At 35.8% G+C, this 24,031-nt stretch overlaps 8 protein-coding genes and 2 non-coding genes across 11 annotated transcripts in view; 7 read left to right on the forward strand and 3 right to left on the reverse strand.

Moving 5' to 3' along the window:
• The window catches only part of LOC112081600 (glycine-rich protein DOT1), a 593-nt gene extending 516 nt beyond the window's left edge, over nucleotides 1-77 (forward strand). Inside the window, exon 2 of the mRNA XM_024148378.1 lies at nucleotides 10-77. Coding sequence (XP_024004146.1) covers nucleotides 10-77 — 68 coding nt within the window. The remainder of the gene's footprint in view (nucleotides 1-9) is intronic.
• Nucleotides 78-791: 714 nt separating this feature from the next.
• Nucleotides 792-2,490, forward strand: LOC18027955 (peptidyl-prolyl cis-trans isomerase CYP18-2). 2 transcript variants are annotated; one of them, XM_006410722.2, is made up of 6 exons: nucleotides 792-986; nucleotides 1,192-1,287; nucleotides 1,384-1,445; nucleotides 1,863-1,996; nucleotides 2,115-2,199; nucleotides 2,287-2,490. In XM_006410722.2, exons 1-6 carry the CDS (start codon nucleotides 915-917, stop codon nucleotides 2,330-2,332), a joined length of 495 nt encoding a protein of 164 aa, XP_006410785.1. In that variant the 5' UTR covers nucleotides 792-914; the 3' UTR covers nucleotides 2,333-2,490. The 2 variants fall into 2 exon arrangements, with proteins under 2 accessions (XP_006410785.1, XP_024003819.1); XM_024148051.1 differs by having other exon boundaries at nucleotides 1,192-1,445.
• Nucleotides 2,491-2,596: 106 nt separating this feature from the next.
• On the forward strand, nucleotides 2,597-3,847 carry LOC18027956. Its single transcript, XM_006410723.2, has 3 exons — nucleotides 2,597-2,958; nucleotides 3,125-3,178; nucleotides 3,415-3,847. Exons 1-3 carry the CDS (start codon nucleotides 2,692-2,694, stop codon nucleotides 3,661-3,663), a joined length of 570 nt encoding a protein of 189 aa, XP_006410786.1. The 5' UTR covers nucleotides 2,597-2,691; the 3' UTR covers nucleotides 3,664-3,847.
• On the forward strand, nucleotides 2,987-3,060 carry TRNAN-GUU. The gene has a single exon. It is a non-coding gene; the product is annotated as a tRNA-Asn (tRNA).
• A 13-nt stretch (nucleotides 3,848-3,860) lies between the features above and the next one.
• On the forward strand, nucleotides 3,861-3,940 carry TRNAL-UAG. The gene has a single exon. It is a non-coding gene; the product is annotated as a tRNA-Leu (tRNA).
• A 171-nt stretch (nucleotides 3,941-4,111) lies between these two features.
• On the forward strand, nucleotides 4,112-5,685 carry LOC18027957 (40S ribosomal protein S14-3). The gene is made up of 6 exons (XM_006410725.2): nucleotides 4,112-4,252; nucleotides 4,505-4,624; nucleotides 4,717-4,762; nucleotides 4,974-5,059; nucleotides 5,170-5,299; nucleotides 5,393-5,685. The coding sequence occupies exons 1-6, from the start codon at nucleotides 4,250-4,252 to the stop codon at nucleotides 5,458-5,460; spliced, it is 453 nt and encodes a 150-aa protein (XP_006410788.1). The 5' UTR covers nucleotides 4,112-4,249; the 3' UTR covers nucleotides 5,461-5,685.
• Nucleotides 5,686-8,337: 2,652 nt separating this feature from the next.
• Nucleotides 8,338-9,593, forward strand: LOC18027958 (ubiquitin-60S ribosomal protein L40). Its single transcript, XM_006410726.2, has 5 exons — nucleotides 8,338-8,510; nucleotides 8,596-8,682; nucleotides 8,788-8,890; nucleotides 9,241-9,307; nucleotides 9,401-9,593. The coding sequence occupies exons 1-5, from the start codon at nucleotides 8,408-8,410 to the stop codon at nucleotides 9,425-9,427; spliced, it is 387 nt and encodes a 128-aa protein (XP_006410789.1). The 5' UTR covers nucleotides 8,338-8,407; the 3' UTR covers nucleotides 9,428-9,593.
• A 174-nt stretch (nucleotides 9,594-9,767) lies between these two features.
• Nucleotides 9,768-13,502, reverse strand: LOC18027959 (beta-fructofuranosidase, insoluble isoenzyme CWINV4). The gene is made up of 6 exons (XM_006410727.2): nucleotides 13,277-13,502; nucleotides 11,908-11,916; nucleotides 10,947-11,806; nucleotides 10,448-10,854; nucleotides 10,232-10,346; nucleotides 9,768-10,148 (listed from the first exon to the last, which is right to left on the reverse strand). Exons 1-6 carry the CDS (start codon nucleotides 13,461-13,463, stop codon nucleotides 9,954-9,956), a joined length of 1,773 nt encoding a protein of 590 aa, XP_006410790.1. The 5' UTR covers nucleotides 13,464-13,502; the 3' UTR covers nucleotides 9,768-9,953.
• A 2,851-nt stretch (nucleotides 13,503-16,353) lies between these two features.
• LOC18027653 (kinesin-like protein KIN-5C) lies at nucleotides 16,354-22,031 on the reverse strand. Its single transcript, XM_006410728.2, has 22 exons — nucleotides 21,818-22,031; nucleotides 21,504-21,633; nucleotides 20,970-21,128; nucleotides 20,533-20,882; nucleotides 20,314-20,452; nucleotides 20,120-20,217; nucleotides 19,866-20,022; nucleotides 19,682-19,751; nucleotides 19,448-19,524; nucleotides 19,291-19,344; nucleotides 19,106-19,186; nucleotides 18,920-19,031; nucleotides 18,744-18,830; nucleotides 18,485-18,660; nucleotides 18,194-18,355; nucleotides 18,009-18,116; nucleotides 17,743-17,901; nucleotides 17,580-17,663; nucleotides 17,295-17,500; nucleotides 16,995-17,206; nucleotides 16,754-16,905; nucleotides 16,354-16,669 (listed from the first exon to the last, which is right to left on the reverse strand). Exons 1-22 carry the CDS (start codon nucleotides 21,874-21,876, stop codon nucleotides 16,472-16,474), a joined length of 3,030 nt encoding a protein of 1,009 aa, XP_006410791.1. The 5' UTR covers nucleotides 21,877-22,031; the 3' UTR covers nucleotides 16,354-16,471.
• A 1,009-nt stretch (nucleotides 22,032-23,040) lies between these two features.
• LOC18027654 (auxin-induced protein 15A) lies at nucleotides 23,041-23,521 on the reverse strand. Its single transcript, XM_006410729.2, has one exon. The coding sequence runs from the start codon at nucleotides 23,513-23,515 to the stop codon at nucleotides 23,123-23,125; it is 393 nt and encodes a 130-aa protein (XP_006410792.1). The 5' UTR covers nucleotides 23,516-23,521; the 3' UTR covers nucleotides 23,041-23,122.
• Nucleotides 23,522-24,031: the final 510 nt, after the last annotated feature.

Below are 24,031 nucleotides of genomic sequence, written 5' to 3' on the forward strand. Positions count from 1 at the left end.
GTGGTGGAGGTTATGCTGCTGCTGGATCTGGATACGGTGGTGGTGCTGGTAGCGGAGAAGGAGGTGGTGGCTATTAAATTAACCCGTGAAATCATATCTTACATGGAACGTGAAGGCCACTGAGTGAGTGAAGTGTCACTACACGTTATTAAGAGACTAAAATATTTTCAATATATATGTGGCTATGTGGGTAATAAATTACATAGAGTAATCCGATCCTTTGTATAATAAGCCTCAAAAAAGGCGGCTATATTGTTGAAGCTTCAAATTTGTAACAATGTATTAAGCTACTTTCGTGTGGGTCAAGTTTTTATAATGGAGATGAGACACTCACAATTGTTCCTAATTTCATGTTATATAAAGTACAAGTTCTCTCATTTACTTCTTGGCTTTGATTGGTAATAGTTTTGCGGAATGCATACTTCTTGGCTTTGATTGATAACAGTTTTTTGGAATGCATAATTGCGGAAAAAAACCTATGAAATAAAATAAACGATTTAAAACTCACTTTTCTGTTTAATAGATTTTTTGGTATTTTTGTTAAGCTGAAAACGCAGACTGCGTTTTCACGTTTTATTTTTCATTCCGCAAATTTTTTTTGATTGACAAAATTCTACAGATTACCAATCACGTTTAAACACAATTCCGCAGATTACCAATCATGCCCTTGTTGGTACGTTGTTGTGAAACTTGTGATTTACAGAATAAATGGGCATTTTACTCGAAAAAGCCCAATTACGATTTACGACGGTATATTTACTGATTTAAAAGGCCCAAACGTTTAATAGTCGGGTCGACCCGTAATCGAGGAAGAATCAGATCCGACCCTAAGTGTAGCCGAGTAGCGTCCCCGACGAGTCGCATCTCTCAATCTCTTTCTCTCTCGCTCTCTCCCTTCCTCCGTCTGTGAAAAGATGGCGGCGAGACCTGAAGGAAGTCCGCCGGAGGTTACGCTGGAGACCTCCATGGGTCCTTTCACCGTCGAGGTTCCTCCCTCTCTCCCTCTCTTGCTATTATTTCCTTTTGGCTGTCGAGTAAACGTTTCGGTTAATTACATTCATGTATAGCTCGCACGAACTTGAGATCTAGATTTTTCTTCTCGAATCCTACTATGCGTAGATTTGGGGTTTAGGACGGGGTTTTGGGTATACAGTGTTTTGATTTAGAGTTCCACCTATGTCAATTCCTCAGATGTATCACAAACACTCCCCGAGAACTTGCCGGAACTTCATCGAGCTCTCCCGGAGAGGTTACTATGACAACGTTCTGTTTCACAGAATCATCAAGGTCTGTTTTCCTGTTTCCATTCTAACTCTTCGTTGTACTGAGAACACTGTGATAAAGTTCAAGGAATTTGATTCCTTTGGAATTGATTTGTTTCAGGATTTCATCGTGCAAGGTGGAGATCCTACCGGAACTGGAAGAGGAGGCCAATCCATTTATGGGTACGTTTCAATGTTTATCTAATCATATCCTTTCTTTAATCAATGCTTGCTTTGCTGATTGATTCCATGGATGTGTTAGTAAACGAAGTTGGATCAGGAATATGGCTAAACTCTGATGGAAGTTGTAGTAAAGTAGCTCCATTAGGTTTTGATTGATTATATTCAGTGCAAACAGATTTAGTTTCCTTTTCGTTTGATCTTCACTCAAGACTTACAGAGTTTTCTGAAATTGAGCAAAACTTTACTCAAAATGTTAAGCTCAAGTTGCTTCATGCGTAGTCCGAATAATTCTTGTTTTGGGTCCACTGATTTGTCCCAAAGGCTTGGAATACCAAAGGTTCTAGATGATAATTTCATGTCGTATATTGTTTTAGCATTGTTTATATATGGGTCTTTTTTTCTTGTTTTTGGTACTAGTTCGAAGTTTGAGGACGAGATAAAGCCAGAGTTGAAGCACACAGGAGCTGGGATTTTATCAATGGCAAACGCTGGCCCCAATACAAATGGGAGTCAGTTCTTCATCACTTTAGCACCAGCACCGTCCTTGGATGGTACACACATTCATCTTTGGAAAACACCGGTTTAATTTGCTATGATGTTTTGAGTTCTATGAAGTGAATTGTCACTCAATGTTGCTCTTCGTTTGACATCTATATGTTCATCTTCCAGGAAAGCACACAATATTTGGCAGAGTTTGCCGTGGTATGGAGGTGATCAAGAGGCTCGGTAGTGTTCAAACCGATAACACCGACAGGTAAGGTTACTCAATTAGGAATCAATGAGAATCACTGAAAAAACCAGGTGATTGAAGAAAATCTCTTTTTCTTTTGTCAAATTTCAGGCCAATCCATGAAGTGAAGATCCTGAGGACCAAAGTTATTGATTAGAGTCATTAAGTAAACGACGATGACATGAAGACCTATAACTATGTACTGATCCTTGTTACTGGTTTTTATCAAGAAAAAAAAATTATAAGTCAATTCACTTTTTATCATTTGTAATCTTGGGTCCTTCCTATCAAGTCATCTACATCGTAATTTCTTTATATTGAAATGATATTTTAACACACTAACAAATATTCAAAACTTGATATACAATGTGCCCTTGAGATCAACGGCTCAAAAAATAACACGTCATTAAGATTTTTGTCAGCGATTCTTCAAGTATTTGGCTTACACGTCACTAAGTTTACTCATCCGCTAAAAATCTATCCCTCTCTCTCTCTGTGAAGGAAGCGACACGAACAATGGCTTTCGCTGCAGCGGCTCTCTACTTTACGCCTCCCTTAAGCCTCCGATCTCCGGCTGGTTTCCTTCACCGACCCTCCAATCTTTGTCGACTTCTCGTTCCTCCGAAGATTGGCGCAGCGAGTACCAGAATCGGTGGAAGCCGGAAAACTAAGAGGCCATTTGTAGCAAATGCTCTGCCGGTGGAGGAAGACGGAGTTTCTCTGGGTACAATGAAGCTTCCCGTAGATACCGATCTCGCGAGATTTGAGACCCTTCTTTTTCAGGTAAAATGTGATTCATATAACATGCAAAGCTGGAATAGCTCAGTTGGTTAGAGCGTGTGGCTGTTAACCACAAGGTCGGAGGTTCGACCCCTCCTTCTAGCGATATTTTCATTTAATGATTAATTAGCTGAGTGATTTTCTTTATGCAATTCTTTTTTTGCAACAGTGGGCTAACAGTCTTTGCCAAGGAGCCAATATACCTCTTCCTGTTCCTCTAAAGGTAAATTGCTCTTTCTTTTTGTGATCGATCGAAATCTATAAACAAAACGTGCAAATTATAAAGTTTATGAAAAGTGAAATTTTTTTTATATCAATACACATCAGTGGCTGTAATTATAAAAAAATAACAAACAAGCAACCACAAGCAAGTTGTAAGTGTGTGTACTTGCATATGGTTGATTAAAGAAGAATAATAATAACAAGCTACAATTTTCTTTGATTAAAAAAAATGAGCAGGTGGATAGAATAAGTGGAGGAGCGAGGTTAGGATTCATAGTGATGGAGGATGAAGGAAAAACTGATGTTCCGGTTTACATCGACTGTTTGGTTTACCAGAGCACAGAGAGTGGTTCTGGTTCAGGACCGGTGTTCCGAGCTACGCGTAATGGTCGGAAGAAAGACAAGGCACCTCCGGGAGAAGAAAGAATCATGAGAAGCCTCTTAGGAGCTCTCAAAAGAGCTGTGGAACTTGCTCGAGTCACATAGAATTTGAATCTAGAATCCAAAATGTCGAGACATGTCTCGTTTTTATTTGTTGTCTTTGCATTGTCTCTATAAGAACCAATCTATTTAGCCAAAAAAAAAAAAAAACCAATCTAGTCGATAGTTGTATAAGTTGTAACATTTCAATAGTTCTTAAAATTCTAAATATATAAATTAAAGTTGCCTTTGTTTCATCAACTGACAGTTTGGCCGAGTGGTCTAAGGCGCCAGATTTAGGCTCTGGTCCGAAAGGGCGTGGGTTCAAATCCCACAGCTGTCAGATTTTTTTTTCGTTTTTTTTTCTATTGCCCCAATTCAACAAACGACGACGTTACTTATGACACACCCAATTAGTATATGCCATGGGCTGTACTAAGGCTAGCTCAATAGTTAAGGTTCGGCCCAAAACGTAATTTTGGAAACCCTAAACGAAGGCTTATCGAGCTCACTCAGTCGTCATAAACCCTAATATAAATTCGATTTCTAATTCGGCATTGCAGCTCTCTTGCCAATCTCTGTGTAGGCGGAACTACAGGAAGAAGAAGCTCTTTCAAATCCGAGTTGATCTTTTACTTTTCTTCGCCTAACCATGGTAAGCTTCCTCTGTATAAAGTTTTCTTCATTTTTCTAGATAATCCCTCTGAAGATTCTCGTTTTTCCGATCTTAATTTGTTGTTTTTTGGATCCTGAATTTGTTAATATAGTTGGATAGATGGGTTGGATTGTTTGAGAATGATATTAGTGATTTATGTTTATGATCGAGCTTGATTATTGAAGAGATATCAGAGATTCGATTTTCCAATTGAAATTAATAATTAGTGATTTATGTATCATTTTTGGCTAGTCGAGGAGGAAGACAAGAGAGCCAAAGGAGGAGAATGTGACTCTTGGACCAGCTGTTCGTGAGGGAGAGCAAGTTTTCGGTGTCGTCCACATTTTTGCTTCATTCAACGACACTTTCATTGTGAGTTAATCACTTCTTTTTTTAGTGCCTTATTATTGAGATATCATTATCCATCTACACAGGAAGCTGACATGATCTCTATAAAATTGCAGCATGTTACTGATCTTTCTGGACGTGAAACGCTTGTCCGTATCACTGGTAAGCTTCTATTATTGATTGAGCGCAAATGTTATCATTACTCATCCCTTTATAGGATGAATTTATAACTGATTATTCTTGCTTCTGATGTTATTGTCCTTGTAGTCTTTAGTGGCTGTGAGATGAAGTTATATTTAGTCTCTAAACAACTCTCGTGTTTTCAGTTTATTGAGTTATCGCTTGTTTTGTGCTCCTTTTCATTTCGATTTAGGTGGAATGAAGGTGAAAGCTGACAGAGACGAGTCCTCACCTTACGCAGCTATGCTTGCTGCACAAGATGTTGCTCAGCGATGCAAGGTGCTTACAATATTTATATATATGACCATAAGATATTCGTTAGAAAACTTAAGGCCTCCCACTTTGTTCATGTATGTAAATGTTTTATGAACTACTATTTCAATACACAGGAACTTGGAATCACCGCCATGCACGTGAAGCTCCGAGCCACGGGTGGAAACAAGACCAAGACACCTGGTCCCGGTGCTCAGTCTGCCCTCAGAGCCCTTGCTCGTTCTGGCATGAAAATTGGCCGCATTGGTAAGCTGCATACCATAATTTCATCTCAGATTACACTGGTTTAATTTGTGTTTCTTGATTGAGCCTTTCTAACATTTGAACTTGTTGTTGCAGAGGATGTTACTCCGATCCCAACAGACAGTACCCGCAGAAAGGGTGGTAGAAGAGGAAGGAGGCTCTGAGTTTTTGGCCTTATTGAAATGTCTTTGTTTACTTCCATGTGTTTCATTTTGTCAGAATTTGGTGTTTCTTAGATTGTGGAAGAGTTTTGGAGTTGAACGTTTTTTGTTAATTTGATCAACATTTTCCTACTTTGATGAGTCTTTGCCCGTTTTATTTGATAGGATGCGTTGAAATGGAATAATGAATAATCATTTAATGTGAGAGCTTCTAAGCATCTTATTGGGCAGTTTGGTTATGGTTATTCATTTTAAACAGAAAACTTAGGTTACTGCATCGGATGAAAAATACGACCTAATTAAATGAAATGACGACGGCAAGCGCTAATACTAAGTTTATTTTCTGCCTGTGTTTGTCGAGAAAATTCGTGGGGATTAATTTAATTAATGTTAATATTTAGTTTGTCAATTCAAGAAGGAAAGCCCATAGTTTATGTGCTCAACATCTATGTGCTAAGTTAAGGGCAACCTGTGAACCCTCACGAGGTTCATACCAAATATTTTATAATAAAATTTTGAAGAGTTAAAAATTTAGAACCTCTCATTAATTTGGTCCTCCATTGGTGAATCCCTGATAGGGTTATTAAAAATAAAATGGTGGAGGAATTGGAGAAAACAAGAGCAGAAACAGAGGAAGTGAAGCTGTCTCTTCTTCTTGTAGATACGTTTGAATATATCGTGAAACTCAAAAAGACATCGCCGGAAAAAACTCAATTCCGATCAATCCAGTACAAACCCATGTCGTTCATCAAGTCTCCGAGCATTGAAAACCTCAAATCCCACCAATCCATCAACAAATTTTGATACCGTCATCGAATCCAATTTCCGTCTGAGATCCAGACACCATATTAGCATTCAGAGACATCAGGAAATTCTACAGTCTAGGAAAATCAATAATCTTAAGGTGATTTTGGAATTTCAATCGGAGAAGACGAAAGAATAGCGATAAGAAAAACCAAAAAAAAAAATCGATAAAAAAGAAATTATTTCACCTATAGAGAAAGGACAGCTGGCCGGACGAACTCCTTAAAAACCGACTCCAAAAACTCTTCCGCAAGAATCGGTTCACAGAAAAAATGAGCTTTTACATTTATTTTAAATCCAAAAAATTATCTGGACCCACTTAAGAACCTATGATGAATCGCCAATGGAGCTGCCCTAAGAAATTTATTATATAAAGACTCAGTTGAGTCTCACAAGCTTGACACATAAGCTTATATCCTTAAGACACATCATTTACCACATGAGCTCTTCAAAATCATTTAAAAACAAAAAATCCATAGCTGAAATAAATTAAACATTTGTCATTGGTCCAATCAATTAAAGTAAAAACACCTTAAAAACGTTATATATTCTTATCATGCACGTTCAACCTTCCAACAATAATTACTTCAACCTTACTTATAATAATAAAATACATTGTATCTTAATCTGAATGAAACTCCAAAAAGAAAAACATTACAATATCCATTGTTGAACAAAAAAATAGAGAAACAGAAGAGACTGAACAAAAAAAATGTTTGCAAGTTGAAGAAATTTTAAGATATAGCAAAATAAGTTATTCAGTATAAAACGAACACTAAACAAAATACTGATTTTTCATCTATATTAAATACTTGTCGATTTTTATAGACAATTAGTTTTCACTATTTTCTTAAAATTATGGGTTCTGGCAATTGTTCTATGTTTAATTTTAAAAAACACTTCAAATCAAAGTTCATTTCTCTGTCTTTATAATTTAAAATAACAACGTCTTACAAATTAAAGTTATATTATTACAAATGTTCAGAAACAAACTAGCATATTTATTTAACAGGATCACAAACTCTCCATGTTACTTGATAGAAATAGATATTCAATGTAGAATTTTAAGAGAAATAATCAGGCAAAGAGTTTTTCTAATGAATTACATTTTGATTCTTAACTTGATGTTTGTAATTTGTCCACAGTTAACTATATACAGGGAATAATAATTCTTTTGAATTTTGGATCTGTGCTAATGATAGGCTATCTAGGTGTATTTTGTAATGAAGATGGTGAATTAAATTAAACTATTGTCAATTGAAAGTAAACCAAAACGCAAAATAGAACACATTGATACATCACGTTCTTTTGATGTCACCAACAAACAAAAAAAGACAAATAAGAGTTCCATAATGTAAAGTTATCCAATATTTTAATAGAAAATGTAAAAGAAACAATTCATCCATGTTAAGACTATTTGTATAATTCGGTAAATTTTTATGTAAGATATATGTTCTGATGTTTATAGCCAAACATAAAATACAACAAAGTAGTTGGTAAATAGAACAAAGAAAACCAAGTACCTAATGATTTGAGTGCTGAATCATAAAACTTAACCAATGTCAAACAAAATTAGATTAGTTTGCTTTAGCACAAATGAATTAGTAAAAAGTTTAATATCATAAAAAATATGGTATGTTTTTTAATTTGATTATGTAATTCATGTTCAGGTGATATTGATGTAGGTTAAATAATGACCAAATATCTGAAGAAAATATTTATTTAAACAAAGTTTTCAAATTTGTATATTAGATGATTAATTTTTAAGAAAAAACTAATCAAATCACTAATAATACATACACATAAATATATAGATTTATAAAAAAAAACCCGCATATCTATGCAGGTAATCATCTAGTATAAATCTAAAATTTTGGTTGGAAAGTGGTCTATTTGATTAGCCTATATCAGACAACGATTAAAAGATTAACATTAACCCAAATACAGTTTACATTAAAATTAAAAGATCTTAACTATAGTTTTCTGATATGTATGGAGTGTCGAAATGTCCATAAATTTGTGGGCTTTGGGAATATAGGGCCCATCTAAACAGACTACACCAAACCCTAGAAACGGACGTATAACTATTCTTCTTTTCATCACCTTCGCATTTTTGAGACTTGCGGCGAAGAAGACGAAGGCAAAGATGCAGATTTTTGTGAAAACACTCACTGGCAAGACCATAACTCTCGAGGTCGAGTCCTCCGACACGATCGACAATGTCAAGGCCAAGATCCAGGACAAAGAAGGTATCAATCCACTCGAGTGACCCTGCGTTTTAGCTTTCTGAAATGTGATTGTGATCTCTTATCGATTCGTTTTTCTATGTTTCAGGAATCCCTCCGGATCAGCAGAGGTTGATTTTCGCCGGAAAACAGCTTGAAGATGGTCGCACCTTGGCTGACTACAACATCCAGAAAGGTAAAAACTCGGTGAATTCTCTGGAGAATGAAATTTAGTTAAATGAATTATTTCCTTTAGCTATGGTTCTTATGTTGATTCAATTCCCTTTTTGATTTTAAACAGAATCGACTCTTCATCTTGTTCTGAGGCTAAGGGGAGGTATCATTGAGCCTTCTTTGATGGCTTTGGCTCGGAAGTATAATCAGGACAAGATGATTTGCCGCAAGTAAGCTTATGATTCCTTTGTTTCTGAATATTGCCATGTTTTGTGAATATAATTTAGTACTGCCACATTCAATATAATGTCATGTTCTTTTGGATTGTAATTTGTTGTTTCGCAAAATGTATTTGATCTTTTTGCAATGGTTTAGCAATCTAGTTCTTCATATCAATTGTTGCTTTTGTTATCTTGAGAGCATGAACATAAATTGTTTTTTTTGCTATTCCCATCCATTTTTACACTAAAATTTAAGTTGTTCGTTTAGTTCTGATCTATAGATATAGGAGTGTTTTGATGTAAATGATCCAAGTCTTGTGTGAAGTTGTGTCTCATTGTTGAGTAACGTTTTGATTTAGGTGTTACGCTCGTCTGCACCCAAGGGCTGTGAACTGCAGGAAGAAGAAGTGTGGCCACAGCAACCAGGTTTAGTTTCAGTTCCCTTGGATTTGTTTGCTTTACTGTTTGACTGCGTTTGCGTGACGAATTACTAACTTCTGGTTTCTGATTCTTTTGCAGTTGAGGCCGAAGAAGAAGATCAAGTGATCTGTTTTTCGCCAGAAGCTCATTTTTATCTATGTTATGTTTTTGTCTTTTCCCTTAAAAGACTCATCTCTAGTGTTTTGACACAAACTTGTTTCAGTGGATTTTTATTTTGCAAGATTATTCGTAACTCTGATTATTTTTGCCTTTTTAAAAAAATTTCGAAAAAGTCTACTCTGTTACTCTTAAGTTGTAGTTCATTAAACCATTAACCGTTCTACAGTCTATAAAAATGTCATCAACGAAAATGACATGAATTAGTATAACCGAGTTAGATGATTCAATGTTTAAACACCACCATTGCTAACCTAATTATTGAAAATTGATCAAATCAGACGACAGATTGTTGATGTTTAATTTGGTTTCCAATATTATTTTTTATTCTTTTTATTGAGTGATTAGTAATAGAAAGGTACAATACTCCATACATGAAATACGGACATGCACTAATCTCAAAGTTCCTCATTCTAATCTCACATTATCTCCCAGTTACTAACCAACATTAAAAGAAAGAAAGAAAAAGGCTAAATTATTGAGCTCCATTATTCATCTGCAAAGGACGTTGCATACTCCAAGCATTGAGACTCTCTACGTTCACGATTTGTGTCCCATTGTTAAACACATACAAATGCGCATTCTCTTTCACTGCTTTCACCGGATACACTCTTGACGTTATCACTGTCTTGCCTAAAGCTCCAAAGCTCTCTATTACCGAGTGATCAATCTGTAAATTATAAATTCCATTATGTCACATTACATATTTACATAAACATTAAGAAAATATCAAAGATTCTTATAAATACTTACCAAACTCCTTAGAGAAATCCTTCCATCAGCTAGATCAACATCCACAAAACCAGCAAACGATGGTTTATACATCTTATCTTGCTTGAGTGGACCCCTGTCTTGCTTTAACGACGAGCTACAACGAAATTAATGGTTTAATTCATCAAATGAAAACCATATTATAATATACTATCAAGCAAAAAAATTAAAGCATGGAGGGAGATCATGGAAACGTACGGTCTAGCATCGGAGCACATGAGAACCTTAGGCTTATGAGTGGAAGTGTCTTTGAAGACTCTAAAGAAGACAGGAGTGTATTCTTCCAAATCAGGAGTGGCTAATGTGATCAGACCAAAAGGTCCTACACCACCTGTCACATTCGAGCCTTTCATCTTACATAACTCCAACGGTTTCAGCTTGAAGCTCGGGTCGAATGTCTCAGCTTTCTCTAGACTTGGAATGTTGAAGGTTACTTCCACATCGGCCTGAGCAGGAGTGATTCCTTTGACTTCTAAGCGTTGACCCATTTTGATGTTTTGGTTGTTCATTCGGACGTAGTTACCTCTTAATGACTCTATTTCTTCAATAGGCCAAAACACTAGGTGCCTTTTGTTTGAGTCAAGAAGCACCGTTCTTGGAATTACCTTTAATCACCAACAATTAGATAATTGGTAAGAAAGTTTGTAAAAAAAAAATCATTAATCTATAGGTTTAGTTAAGAATTAAGACAGATAACCTGAAGACCAGCCCAACCCTTTGAAATATCATCTTCAACGGTGTCGGATTCATTGGCCCAACCCCACAAGATTCTTCTGTTCTTTTTGTAGTCAAAGAATGTCTTAGAGGCGTAGAAATTACCATAATCGAATCTTAAACCCTCCCAACCATCGGGTGAATTACCATCGGGTACGTACCGATCTTTCTTAGGATCATATTTGCCAAGCGTGTAATACTCGAACCGGGTTATGTCCAAGCTAACTTTCAACACGTGCTTGGTGTTTGGACCTACGTAATCCAAGTCCAAACCGTTCTCGAAATCGGTTGTGGAAACCGGGAAGAAATCAGGACATTCCCACATACCGGTTGATTCTTTTGAGTGAACCGGGTGCTTAGCTTTGACCCAATGCTTGAAATCTCGACTTCTGTAGATATAAGCGATTCCTCTATGCTTTCTTCTTGAGCCCACTACTGTTCTCCAGTGTCCATCTTTGGAGAACCAAGCCGTGGTCGGGTCTCGAAAAGCTGAACCATTCATAGTATAATCTGGCATCGCAATGGGGTTATCATCCGGTTTAATCCATTTCCTCAAGTATGGATCTGATGGATCCTCTGGTATTGCATAGTTTTGCAACTGAGTTTCATTTTTATTAACACCGGTATAGAGAATAATCGGTCCTTTTCCTGGTACAATTGTTATTGAACCGGACCATGTCCCCTTCACGTCGAACCATTTAGAGGGATAAAGAGCATGTTCAAGAGCCTCCCAATTCACCAAGTCTTTTGAAATTGAATGAGCCCATACAATATTTCCCCAAACTGCACCTTTGGTGTTATATTGGTAAAAGAGATGGTAGAAACCTTTGTAGTACAATGGACCTATTTCCAAAGAAACCCAAATTAGACTGTATTGTACTAGTGATGCACAATTAACATTAAACTAATGATGAGAATTAGAGAAGTATAGTATGATAACTCACCATTCGGGTCTTTTGGATTGTCGAAAATGCCACATGGAAACACACAAAAACAAATGAAAATGAGTTTAGTTTATGTAGAATTGTCAAAAGTAGATTTAGATTTTGAGGAAAAATAAGATAAGATAAAAGGAGAATCACATGAAAGTATTTGATAGAACAACTAGTAGATGAAATTAAGTGTGAAAATGAAGAGAAAATGTAACTAAATTACAAAGCACAGTACCTATCTTGGTATTTATTACCAGATCACCGATCTCTCTTCAACATACATATTGACTAATTAATTTTATTTGCAAGGTTTAAAAAAGAAAATAACATCAAGCTATAAAAAAATTGAAAGGGGAAATGAAACATTTCATAATTGTTCCCTGATTTAGTTATTAAAAGTTTTTTCAGATATTAAACAATTCGTTCATAAAGAAAAAGAATTTAAACAATCTGGAGAAGTAATAAATATGGGGTTTTGATGTAGGTTTTAACAAATTATTTATAAAGATCCATTGAAAAATTGTTCTTACATTTCTTTATATGACTGGATAATGTACATATATTTTATATAAAATAGTTTTTGACAGGCTACACTAACTACATTCCTTTCCACTCACAGACAGAATTTCCCTTTTGGCAACACAATCACAGATAAATATAAAAGCATAGTTTTTATAATACAACAATATAAGCATAGCTGCGTTCTCACGTGATATATGATGTGTTTTTATTGGCGCTACGATGTACTTCATATGCATCTATAAACTTCCCTAATAAACTAAACTAAATCATAGTTTATATACAAAAAATAAGTATAGCTGTGTCCTCACGTTATACATGCCGGGTTTTCTGTTGGTGCATATGAATCTCTAAAGCTAAAACTTTCATACTCTATACATATAATTTTTTTCTGTCATATATGCGTTCTGCATATATTACATAAATAAGTTTAAATATATATAAACCCATGTAAAAATTATTTTCTTGGCTTCCTATACATTGAAGGTGTATTATCAATACCTGAAATTACTAGGACATATATAATAATCTAATCGGAGAAGGAAGTTTTCTTTTCTGGATCGGGGAAGACTTTTTTTTTGAACATTTCATATGCGGAAGAAATATCTTCTTATAAAAAATGGTAGTTTTTTTTTGTAAAAGTATGAAGATGGTAGTTTTGTTGTTTCTTTCATTAAAATACTGGTTTATCACACATACTGGTGGTAGTAGAATCATATTTCATATAAGAAATAAAATTCTAACAGAAATCCAATTAGAAACTAAGCATCAAAACGAATATTCTAATTATAAACATTAATGAAGGAAAAAAACTATTTCGAACTATATATTATATTTCAAAGAAAGGTAGAGATCAATATACCATTAATCCAATGTTTCGGAGGTTGAAAGTGAAAAGCAGATCGGTGAAGAGGATTCACTGACTCGACGGATTGAGATTGCAATTTTTCGTAAACCTTATGAAAAGCCTCAATTCCTTTGATATTATTACTGCTTAAATTGATTAGTACAAGCAATAAGAACACGGAGACAATGTTTGAGACACCCATTGATCCAAAAACTCAGGATCCGATCAGTGGTGTTTGGTATTTTTGTGTGTAGAAGTGGAGTATAGTAACTTGAAGAATGTGAGAACTGGGTACGTGGGAGAATATAGTTTGTTGTCATGTTTATATAGGCGAAGGATGAGGAGGAAGGTAACAGAAAATAGATAATTTTTAGGATAAAGTTAATCCATTGCGGAGTTTTTTACTCTGACTATAATTAGGAAGATATACATCGAGTTTATTTTTTGATCTTATAATCTTTTTTTTTTTCTGTTTATCCAAATTAAAATTAAAGTTTTTTGGCCGGCAGTTTTACACCTTCTTTCGCGGGCTTTCCCGGTGTAATTATCCATAGTTTAATGCATGTCTTAATTAAAGAGTATTATTGGATTATATTTCCATAACTTATCTTCAATAATTCGTATTAGGGTTGATGTCCAAGGTTCAAGGACGTTGCATGTCCAAGGTTCGAATTGCGACAACAGGGAGGGACTAAATATTTAACATGATTTAGTTCCGGGGAAGAGATTATAGTGTGTCTAAGGTCTGATAATGTTAATATATAGTTTAACCTAATTGGAGATTACCAATCGTTGATTATTAACAAACTGATTAGCTTTTTCTTAACTAAACCAAAAAAAAAGAGATGAGACTTGATATTAACAGTATTTTAAAATTCACTTGTATGTATATAGATCAATTTAATCCAAGAACCAGTTGAAACCAGACCACTTAGAGACAGTACGCGAGAGTCGAGACATAACAAACCAAATGTCCGGTTATATTTGAGAAATGCCTTCACTAGAAAAGGCCATCACATCATAATGTCAAAAAGTGAAGCAAAGATTCTTCGCACAGTTTTAAGTTCACATTTTTAGCATTGAACTTACTTCCACACAAAACCCAATTTTCCGGTATGCTTCAAAATCAGATTTTATTTATTTTTCTTCATAAGTCCGGGTTGCCTTCAAAACCACTAAACCAGCAATACTTCCACAACTTTTTTGCTCGTTATGATGATTCTATTGCTATAATTGTGAAACAGCACCTACAAGCCTTTGCTTCTACCTTTTGTGTATATGAACCTGCAGGACTTATCACCAAATCTCGGGTTGACTCTAATTGAGGCTAGTGCTTAACGCAATATTCTTTAAACAATTGTTAGTTTGTTACCATACAATTATATATATATATATATATATATAAATGTGTATAATTCACTTTATTGATGTTCCACTATCTAAAATGAATGACCAGATACCAAAAACTTGGTATAGAAACCAGATTTGCCATTACCAGTGTCATAACATGTCATATACATACACAAATGAGATTTTTAATATAACTCCAAGTGAGTATCGCTGCTGAGTTGTAAAGCTTTGGAAACTTGCACGAACAAAAAGATGTTCATAATTACACACTGAAGTGGTTAAGGAAGATTCAAGGGAATCTCTCATGCTCATGTTTTCTAGAAATTTTCATGATATTGTGAGAAAGAAGAATCTTTTAAGTGGCACAGTGACTCTGAATTCACATACGCTACTTGATTTTCAACTTAAAATGTTCATTGTTGGGATTTGAAAGAATCTTCATGGTTGAGCCATATATAGAAAGTGATCAAGTGGTATATGCATGCACATCACAAACAACATGAACAAAGAAGACCCAAAATTTGCATATTGTTGATGTTTTAGAACAGACTCTCTGAGATCTTACATTGATATAAGAAATTCCAGTACTGAAATAGAAATCATACATTACAATGCAGGTGACAGAAATTAAATCCCACAGATAAGAGATTAGTTTGACGACATAAAACTCAGAATATGTGTCAGAATCATCTGACTATTCATAGATAGATTTGATCCCACACTTTCAAAAATGCAGACCTTAGGCAAAATATAAAATATGGATCTTTTAGTTATACCATAAAAACATTAAATGTATTAAATGATTTCACATTGATCGTATCCGTATATGTTTTTAGTATTGTGCATAGTTTGAACAAATTTTTGTTCTAAAATCAATTTTAAGCATGTGAATTAATTATTTGGGATGGTATATTTATGTTTTTACGAGAAGTTTATCCCTCTCCTAATGTTCTGTCTTTACAAGAACTCCGAGTAAATTGACCCAAAAAATAGAACAGTGACCGATATCGCCACCTAGCAATTCTAGAATAGATTATGAATATGGTTGCGTCAACGACGTTGGAAGACTACAGGTGTAATAATTTAAAAACCTAAAAGGTGTTTGATATGATATAATCTAACCTGGATTCCGTTTTTCAAACAAATAAGATTTTCGTATTTTGGGATTATAATTTACTGAAAAAAATACTTGCATATATATAGATTTATAATTTTATATTTTATAATCTGTGAAAAGTAAATAAAAATAGAAAACAAAATGACATCATTCGTAAAAATATACAATACATAAGTTAAAAAAAAAATTATCAACAATCATAAAATATTTATACAAATCGTATTGATTTCAATTCACATGTCAATCGACTTGGCGAGTTACTAACTTTGAATCATTTTCCTTTATATAATAAAATGTTTTTTTGGTGTATATTACTATGTAAATATTTATTTTTAGTGGTTTCTATTTTCTGTAGCTAGCAATCATTTTTTATATTTTTGATGGTGTCTATTTTTATTAAAATATCTTATATTATATGTTAACTAACATATACAAAACTCTAGTATTATGATAGTATTCACTAATAAAAATAAAGTAAACTGGAAATATATATGAGATTTTAGAATGCAAAATAAGTTTAGATAATAATAGATAATAGATCTACTTTTTAAATAAAAAATGATAATGGGCTATTTTATCAAATTTTGAAACATTTTTTTTTTCAAAAAAATATATGGGTGTTAGACCCAGGGCGGTAACTGGGACTGCACAAATGTGTACATAGATAATAGTTATACAGACAAAAGACACTGAGTTTGAGGTTTTTAAAAACCAAAAGACCGTAATGGAACAGAGGTGGTTCCCTAGTTGACTTGTGAGAGAGGCGACCGTGATAGCTGTTGCGATTTTGATTCATTGGTCGCAAAGGATTCATACGAATTGTTTTCGCGGAACTCTTCAAGCAATGTCTCCATTGGCATGGCCCGTAGCGATTCAATGGTGGCTTTGGTTGGGACCTCTGGTTCACTCCTCGATGGAGTTTTCCCTGTGGGCTCGTACTCCTGCGATTCACCAAATAAGATTATTCAGAGAGCGAAGAGAGTAATATTATTTATTATGCTTCGATAATGTGAGGAAAAACTTACCATGTATTTTTGTTGAAAAGTTTCTTGAGATTTATCCTCAATGCATCTGGCTTGGCAACAATGATCCTGTTGGAAACTTTCAAGAGATTTTTCGTGTGTCTTGACATTTTCCAAGATTTGTGATACAGACACTTTTTCGTCCTCTGACATGCCTGAAAGATTACAAGGATATCAGTTTAGACCTAAGAGATGTCTTTTAAGTAACCAGAGGAACAGTCATGGGTAAGAAAAGAGAACTCACGATCAATTTGTTGGATGATCTCATCGCTGTTCTTGGTTACATCTTCCTCAGCCGCAGTCCTTGCAGAATTTACTTCGGCATCGTGCTGCTCGTTATTATCACAAGCAGACTTAACAAGTGAAGAGACATCTGCGACTTGCTTACTGTTCATCTCCTTTAGAGACTCATGAGTTATCTTGCAGTGTTTGAAAGCTGATTCCGCATGACCCACACTAAAGCATAGGATGATACAAAGGTTAAAATACGTTACTGAAAGTTTGTAACTCAAAGGAATCGCAAAATTCATAGCAATGATCTTACGATTGCTGAAGCAGTAACTCCATTCGACAATGTTTCGCAGCCGAGAAATCAGCACCTTCCCTGGCGTCATTCTCAGCTTGCATGGAAAATGTCTCCCACTTTCGTTTTGCATCATTAGCCAGATTATTCACGGCAGAGACGTGTTCATCCATGAAAGTTTTGTTGGAAGAGACGGCATCTTTGAAGTTATGGAGTCTTGAATCCACCTACCAGGAAAAAACAATACAGTTTTATTATCATGAAGTGGAAGACAAAAAGAAACAAATGAAAGAAGAAGCAACGAACCAATTCGTGTTGGCGACGAATGTGAGTTGAGACTAGGTTGGTTAGATCCGCTATAAGTTTCTCTGTATCAGATTTAGACTGAGCCTGCACAACACACACCAGTTATTGATGGGCTCAAGCAAACATGTTTAGGATAAAACTCGAAGAGGTGTAGCATTATGACCTCGTAAGTCTTCTGAAAATCGATAATGCTGTTAATTTGACTATCATTTGCCTCTGCAGCACGATTCTCAGCATTTTTAGACGCCTCCATGAGCTTCTGAAAGAACGTACTTGTGTATTCAGACATCTCCTGTGTTTGCTCCATCGTTGTGTGGAACTTCTGCGTATTAGGAACAGCAGAGAAAACAATCCAGTTAACAGATTTTGTAAATCTCTACGGCCAATATATGTATAAGCTAACAAAATGTTATAACTCAGGGCACTAACCTGTCTCAATTCCCTCGCAAAGAGAGCCATTTCTCCCTGGTGGGTCGTAAGAGCATCCTGAAGTTCGTCAAATAACGAAGATGTTGTCCCATCCCCTGAAGCAAGAAACTGAATCCCACAAAACAACTTTTAGAACACACCAAAAAGTCACTAAAAGAAAAGGAAAGAAATTAACAAAGGTGTACCTCATCAATGGAACATGCACTCGAAGTCGTTAATGCTGAAACTTCCTCAAGACAAGCATTCGAGTTTGCCTTGTGCAAGCGGACTACATTCTGCACTGCCTCCAAGTGAGAACTATATAAATCCCTTGAAGCTCGAACCTTCTTTTTCATTTCGAGAATGGCCTGGACAAACAATTCTATTAAACTTTTAACAGTTTTCAGCAAAATTTAATGCTACACTTGGAAAAAAAAAAGTCAGACAAGAAACTATTCATTGATTCTTAGTATACCGAAGAACAAAACAGTTCATACCTTGTTGTGTGCCTCTAAACGAGATTGGGACAGTTTATTAACACCCTGAAGGTGTACTTTTTGCTGGGACAAACATGAAGCAACCATATTGAACAGATTGGAAATTTGTTCAGAAAGTTCGACTTGGAAATTGTCGACCACTTGTCTGTTATCCGCACTGAGCTTGTCCTCTCTTCCTGCACCCCCAAATAGATCATATATTAACAATTCTTATGATATTACTAATGAAAAAAACAGCCAAAACAGTGAATACACATACCAATTTTTTGGTGTAATGAAGCATTGTCTTTAGTAGCTTTCTCTAAGTTGGATTGCAAAATGCAAGCTTGTTGAACCAGAACGTTTTCTGGAAAATGCGGAAGCATGTTAGAGACAACTTTTCAAGCATCCGAACAAATAAATAATAAAAAGGATTAGTCTAATTTAAGAAAAAACCAGATTTTTTCTGCTCTGAAATGATGAAATCTTTCTCCTTCATAGCATATTGAGATTTCTTCAATTCCTCGTTTGTGGAAGCAAGCATTTTGCTTGTTTGGCTCAAGTTTTTCTAAAGAGCACAATTGAAGTCTCAGAGCATATTGATATAGTTATTAAGGCCCATCGAAAGGAAGTAAGCATTACCTCGGTAGTATCAAGACTGCTAGTCAGATCAGAGCACTCCCGCACTTGGCAGTTGTACTTGTCTTGCAACTCCTCAAGTTGCTGGCCGGAAAAAAAAAATGTAAATAATCTAACTTTAAATGTCATTTCTGACACTATCGTAAATAACAACGGTTTTTTGATCTACTGAGTAAGAAGAAACCAACTTTTTTATAATTCTCTATTTGACCACCCATCTGTTCAATCTGCTCAGCCATTGCCTAGAAACAAAGCAAAACAGGGATTGTATTAGTAGATGAGTAAGGAGGCGAGGAGGTTACAACCTATGAAAAATCTGAGCAACAGTTCTCAGAAACACAATACCTTTCGTTCACTCTCCTCTTGATAGTATCTCTCTTTTGGCATATAAACACCATTTTTCTCACGGGAAGCATAGACCTCTATAAAAACAAGGAAAGAAAACATATGAGTAATAGAGAAGCAGAGGAGTCAGAGCAGAAGACTTTGTATTGACTTGATTTATTAAGCTCAGTGAAAGTACTACATCAGTCACCCCTCCAATTATTCTATCAACGGGTACAGTGAGAATCCTCTTACCTGCCTTGAGCCGTTCTATTTCACCATAAAGGTCCTTTATCAATGTAGATTTCATCATTTTCTGGTTAACCTGCCAAAAAGAATACAAGAGTGCGAACATGAATTCTAGTTTTCAATGCTAAAGGGATACAAAAAATAGAGGTTTGAAATTGCTGAATGAGAAGATTATAATAAATGACATTACCTCTGGTTTGTTCCTAATATGCTTTGCCCTGTGTGCATAATCTAGAGTACTTAAGGTTTCCTCGAGACAGTGAACAGCAGGTGAAACTGTTGCTATGATACATGTCTTCGTTCTCCCACCAAGTGAATCACGTAGTAAGCGGGTGAGCTTACTATCCCTAAATTTCAGTGCAAGCAGGATTCAGCATAAGCTTGCAGCACTGCTACATGATCACTAACATAAAGAAAAAAAAAACCCAGAAAAGGAGCTTAAACCTGTAAGGAATATGTCCAAGATGTTCAACCAAAGCACTGATCACTCGCCCTAATGTAAGAAGACTTTTGTTTATTTCACCAGCTTCTCGAGCGCGGCCCTAGATAGAGAGAGGATATTGAGTAAGTTTGACAGATAATCTAGAAATTGAGAGGAAAGACATTCTAACTCAATTAAACAGTAAGAGGCTACTAACATCCCTAGCACCAGAACGTGAAATATTCTCTGATCCTGCCAAGTCAACCAAGTTCAGCTTGCCACACTTAATTAATTCTTCACCTTCCGGAGTAGCTTCTTTGATATGTATTGTTATTGAGAAGAGAGAATGTGACCGACTGAAAGTGAAGAATTGCATTATGTAGGAGAGAAACCTTGACATCAGAGTGCAAAGGAACACAAACATCAAAGATTTTACCTTGATTGTTTATTCAAGAATGTTTCTGCAGTTCGCCGTTTAGAGGAACCTCTCTCGAGCAAAGTGAAGATTTCACTGGCACTTGTCACGATTTCCTCTTCCAACCCTCTAACAAGAACACCACCTTTTCCGTCCTCCATTAAAGGTAACGGTTTCTTTTGTTTATCTTCAGAAGCAACTCTGGATATATCTTCAGGAGCAAGTAAATCGGTAATCTCTTCATTGTAGAGTTCCAAAAACGTGACTTTAACACTGTACTCAGCTTGCTGACCCTCAAGCGTATCAAAGATTTGTTTTACAGCTCTAGGTATAACACCTGCTTCTGCTGGGAGACCTCCACTAGGCCCGCCCTGCGCCAATTAAAATAGAGATAACTAGCTTAGATAGGCACCAGCAAACCTTATTAAAAAAAAAAAACACTGCAACAAAACACAGACCTTTGACCTTCTACATTCTCCTTCCATCGTATATGTTTTCCCTGTACCAGTCTGGCCATACGCAAATATTGTACAGTTAAAACCTTCAAGAACTTCATTCACGATTGGAACAACGGCCTGGTCATACAAATCTTTCTGTTGGGCCGATGGTCCAAACACCTGTATTCAACATATATAAACACAGATTCTCACTAAAGTCCATCGACAATCACATGATTAAGGTGGTTCTCGTTTACATAAGCAAACGGGCTGAACAAATGAACATTACAACTGTCTCGATACTGCAACGTTCCACTATAAATTATACCAAAGTACACTTGTCTCCTGAAACACACAGCTGTGGGATCCAAGCTTACAAATTGAGAGTAAATGGTTGTTAGTTCAGTTACCAAGCTTTTGAAATGAGGGAACTTAAGTTACTACGCAAATCCTACATACACTCAAACAAACCCTGAACACTTGTTTGGCTAACTAATCCCCCTCATTCACCATAAATCAAACTGCATATTATAAGCAGACTCCAGTTTTTTTTACCTTGTCAAAAGTGAAAACCCTATCGATGTGCTTCCCGGCGATGTTTTGGGAGACAGCAACTTCTCTTTGCAAATCATTACAAGTGAGAACCTGAGGAGCATTGTTCCTCAATTCATCATCACTAAATGGCCTGTTTAAAAAAAAAAAAAAAAACCCCAGAATTCAGAAGAAAAAAGTGTGATTGTACCCAGTAACGAAACCAGAAGCTAATTCAATTTGAAACATAAAATAAAATTAAATCAAAATGGGATTAGACCCAAAAGCTATCCCAGAACCCTAAATTCAATTTGAGAGTAGTTGGACTTGGATTGTACCTGCATCGAAGAAGAACTTGAACATTGACGCCTTTCTCCTTGTCGTGGCGGCCGGACATTTTGAATCGGCGGACGGACGGCGAATCCAGGGAGACTAATTTCAAATCTGCTGCCAATCGGCAAGATCCAAGTATTCTGTATTTGAAATTCTCTCTCTCTTCTCTCTTTCTCTCACTCCTCTTCTCACCGGCGACGGAATCTTAGTAGAGAGAGAGCGGGGTGGATGTGAGATTTGAATAATTTGAAGAGGCGCTCCTCTTTTTCTTTCGAATTTAACGTCTGTTCATGCTGAGTTTACCAATTTGCCCTTTCCTTCTACATGCCGACGATTACATATTCCCTCCCAAAACCAAGGTCCATAGTTTACTTATCAGCCCATTAAAGGCCCAAATAACCAAGTCGCAACCTTTTTTGCTATTCTTCTGAGTCCATCTGTCCGGTTTTAGTTAGTTTCTCATCAACTCTAAAGATTCGTGGCTTTTATGAAAGTTCGATGTAATATGGATATTCGCATCTCCTAGAGAGTGATGGACTAGTAGCTTTCGATTTTGCTTCTACTAGATATTTAGAAGAAGGTAAACAAATAAGATCATGTATCTTATGGACAATTACATAGAAGAAAATTATAGATTAGTTGATATGTTATTTGAGAGTGGTTTATAATCGCAAGATACTATTGTGTAATTTCGCCTTGTCAGTACTACTGATCTTTGTAAAAGTTGTTGGAAATGTTTAGACGTTACAAAAAGGAAAAAAAATATTGAGGCTTGTTCCGTTCTAATACAAGCTAACAAGTTTTTGTATTTTGGCAGTTGCGTTTTGACGAATATACAGACAACAGACTTTAGTAGAAGTTTATGGCATTTCTATTGGAAGTCTCTCTATGAATAGCTCACCACTCAAATTTTCTACCGTCTTAACTTCACTTTTGCATCTACCATTTGGAAAAAATATATATATAGATATGGACACTTATGTTTTATTATTCCATTTAGCAAGAGATCACATTTTTTTTTAAGTATAAATGCAAAAGAACTAGGAAAAATAAAGAATAAACAATAGATAAACTTTTATATTGATTGATGTTTTATAAAGTAAGATAACATACTGTATATCATAATTATGGAAAGGAATTACAAATTCCACGGGAGAGAGAAAAATAAGAAAAGGAAAGAAAAGATCCACACCACGCAACAAAGGGGTGTTCACTACACAATGCTGTAATAATGAATGTACCACAAATTTTCACAATCATTTCCTATGATGATTATTATATATATTTCCTAAAAACACTCTAAGAAAATATCAAAGAAACTCCTCGACAAAATCGCCGAAATCGAAGTTGCCGTTACAAGACTCGATGGCGTTAACGACGTCTTGGAAAACGGAGATGCTGCAAGGGACGACCAACATAACCTTCTGGTCGAAACAGTGGAACTCGTCGTGTGACTTGTCGAGAAGCATCCTGAACAGAGGATGGTTCAAATAGCTTGTTGGCACCACGCGCCTCACGCGCTCTTCCCCTACGTACACCGCAAACGTCCCCGTCGGCGTCTTCGCCGCCGTCGCGGCCATACCGTCCGCCTCACTGATCAGAAGAGTCTCGCTCTGTGTTGACTCGGAGCCGCCTTCTCTAATGTTGATGCTCTTCACTTTCTTGGCAAGATTCTTGAACGAAGCTATTCTTTTTCCCAGCATTTTTTTTTTTACATATATCTGTTTTTCTTCCCTGGAAACTTTTAAGATATATGTGGAATAATTAAGATTGTGAAGATGAAGAAAATAGAAGAAGAAGAAGATGGTTGGTGATTATATACCAAGATTAGAAGATGTATAAACAAATATAATAAAACGAGAAACGGCAAGCTTTGACTTTATTTTATTATTTTTTTTCCATCTTTGTTTGTCTGTGTTGACTTGTAATAGTGGGGTGCATTTCTTGGCGGAGAGAATTGTCTTTTTCAAAAACATTAAACAATTACTATGATAATAAAAGTGCATATATCTCGTCGTAAATCATGGCTACTTGATATATGTCTATGGAGTCTATAAATGAATAAATGTGGCACCCCTTATATCTTTTATACCTTAGTACATTACGCAAGCGATAACTTATCACGGAGGTTCGTATTCGTAATCGTACATATGGTCCGTGACATTTGATTAATATATAAGTGTAGGATTGTATATTCACGGCCCTTTATTCAACGAGAT

This window comes from Eutrema salsugineum, unplaced genomic scaffold (genome assembly GCF_000478725.1).
Source record: "Eutrema salsugineum unplaced genomic scaffold, Eutsalg1_0 scaffold_10, whole genome shotgun sequence".
NCBI classification, from domain to species: domain Eukaryota; kingdom Viridiplantae; phylum Streptophyta; class Magnoliopsida; order Brassicales; family Brassicaceae; genus Eutrema; species Eutrema salsugineum.

Bases quoted from the DNA above. Each gene is read 5' to 3' on its own strand.
- LOC18027955 (XM_024148051.1), top strand. From the start codon at position 915: ATGGCGGCGAGACCTGAAGGAAGTCCGCCGGAGGTTACGCTGGAGACC. The intron at 1,997-2,114 runs GTACACACATTC...TTCATCTTCCAG, and splicing joins ACCAGCACCGTCCTTGGATG to GAAAGCACACAATATTTGGC. The intron at 2,200-2,286 runs GTAAGGTTACTC...GTCAAATTTCAG, and splicing joins CAAACCGATAACACCGACAG to GCCAATCCATGAAGTGAAGA.
- LOC18027956 (XM_006410723.2), top strand. From the start codon at position 2,692: ATGGCTTTCGCTGCAGCGGCTCTCTACTTTACGCCTCCCTTAAGCCTC. The intron at 2,959-3,124 runs GTAAAATGTGAT...TTTTTGCAACAG, and splicing joins TTGAGACCCTTCTTTTTCAG to TGGGCTAACAGTCTTTGCCA. The intron at 3,179-3,414 runs GTAAATTGCTCT...AAAAATGAGCAG, and splicing joins CTCTTCCTGTTCCTCTAAAG to GTGGATAGAATAAGTGGAGG.
- LOC18027957 (XM_006410725.2), top strand. The intron at 4,625-4,716 runs GTGAGTTAATCA...ATAAAATTGCAG, and splicing joins CATTCAACGACACTTTCATT to CATGTTACTGATCTTTCTGG. The intron at 5,300-5,392 runs GTAAGCTGCATA...TTGTTGTTGCAG, and splicing joins CATGAAAATTGGCCGCATTG to AGGATGTTACTCCGATCCCA.
- LOC18027958 (XM_006410726.2), top strand. From the start codon at position 8,408: ATGCAGATTTTTGTGAAAACACTCACTGGCAAGACCATAACTCTCGAG. The intron at 8,683-8,787 runs GTAAAAACTCGG...GATTTTAAACAG, and splicing joins TGACTACAACATCCAGAAAG to AATCGACTCTTCATCTTGTT. The intron at 8,891-9,240 runs GTAAGCTTATGA...GTTTTGATTTAG, and splicing joins GACAAGATGATTTGCCGCAA to GTGTTACGCTCGTCTGCACC.
- LOC18027959 (XM_006410727.2), bottom strand. From the start codon at position 13,463: ATGGGTGTCTCAAACATTGTCTCCGTGTTCTTATTGCTTGTACTAATC. The intron at 10,347-10,447 runs GTACGTTTCCAT...ATTTCGTTGTAG, and splicing joins ATGTGCTCCGATGCTAGACC to CTCGTCGTTAAAGCAAGACA. The intron at 10,149-10,231 runs GTAAGTATTTAT...TATAATTTACAG, and splicing joins GGATTTCTCTAAGGAGTTTG to ATTGATCACTCGGTAATAGA.
- LOC18027653 (XM_006410728.2), bottom strand. From the start codon at position 21,876: ATGTCCGGCCGCCACGACAAGGAGAAAGGCGTCAATGTTCAAGTTCTT. The intron at 18,661-18,743 runs GTATGTGTATTC...TTGGGGGTGCAG, and splicing joins TTCATTACACCAAAAAATTG to GAAGAGAGGACAAGCTCAGT. The intron at 17,902-18,008 runs GTTAGTGCCCTG...CCTAATACGCAG, and splicing joins TTGCGAGGGAATTGAGACAG to AAGTTCCACACAACGATGGA.
- LOC18027654 (XM_006410729.2), bottom strand. From the start codon at position 23,515: ATGCTGGGAAAAAGAATAGCTTCGTTCAAGAATCTTGCCAAGAAAGTG.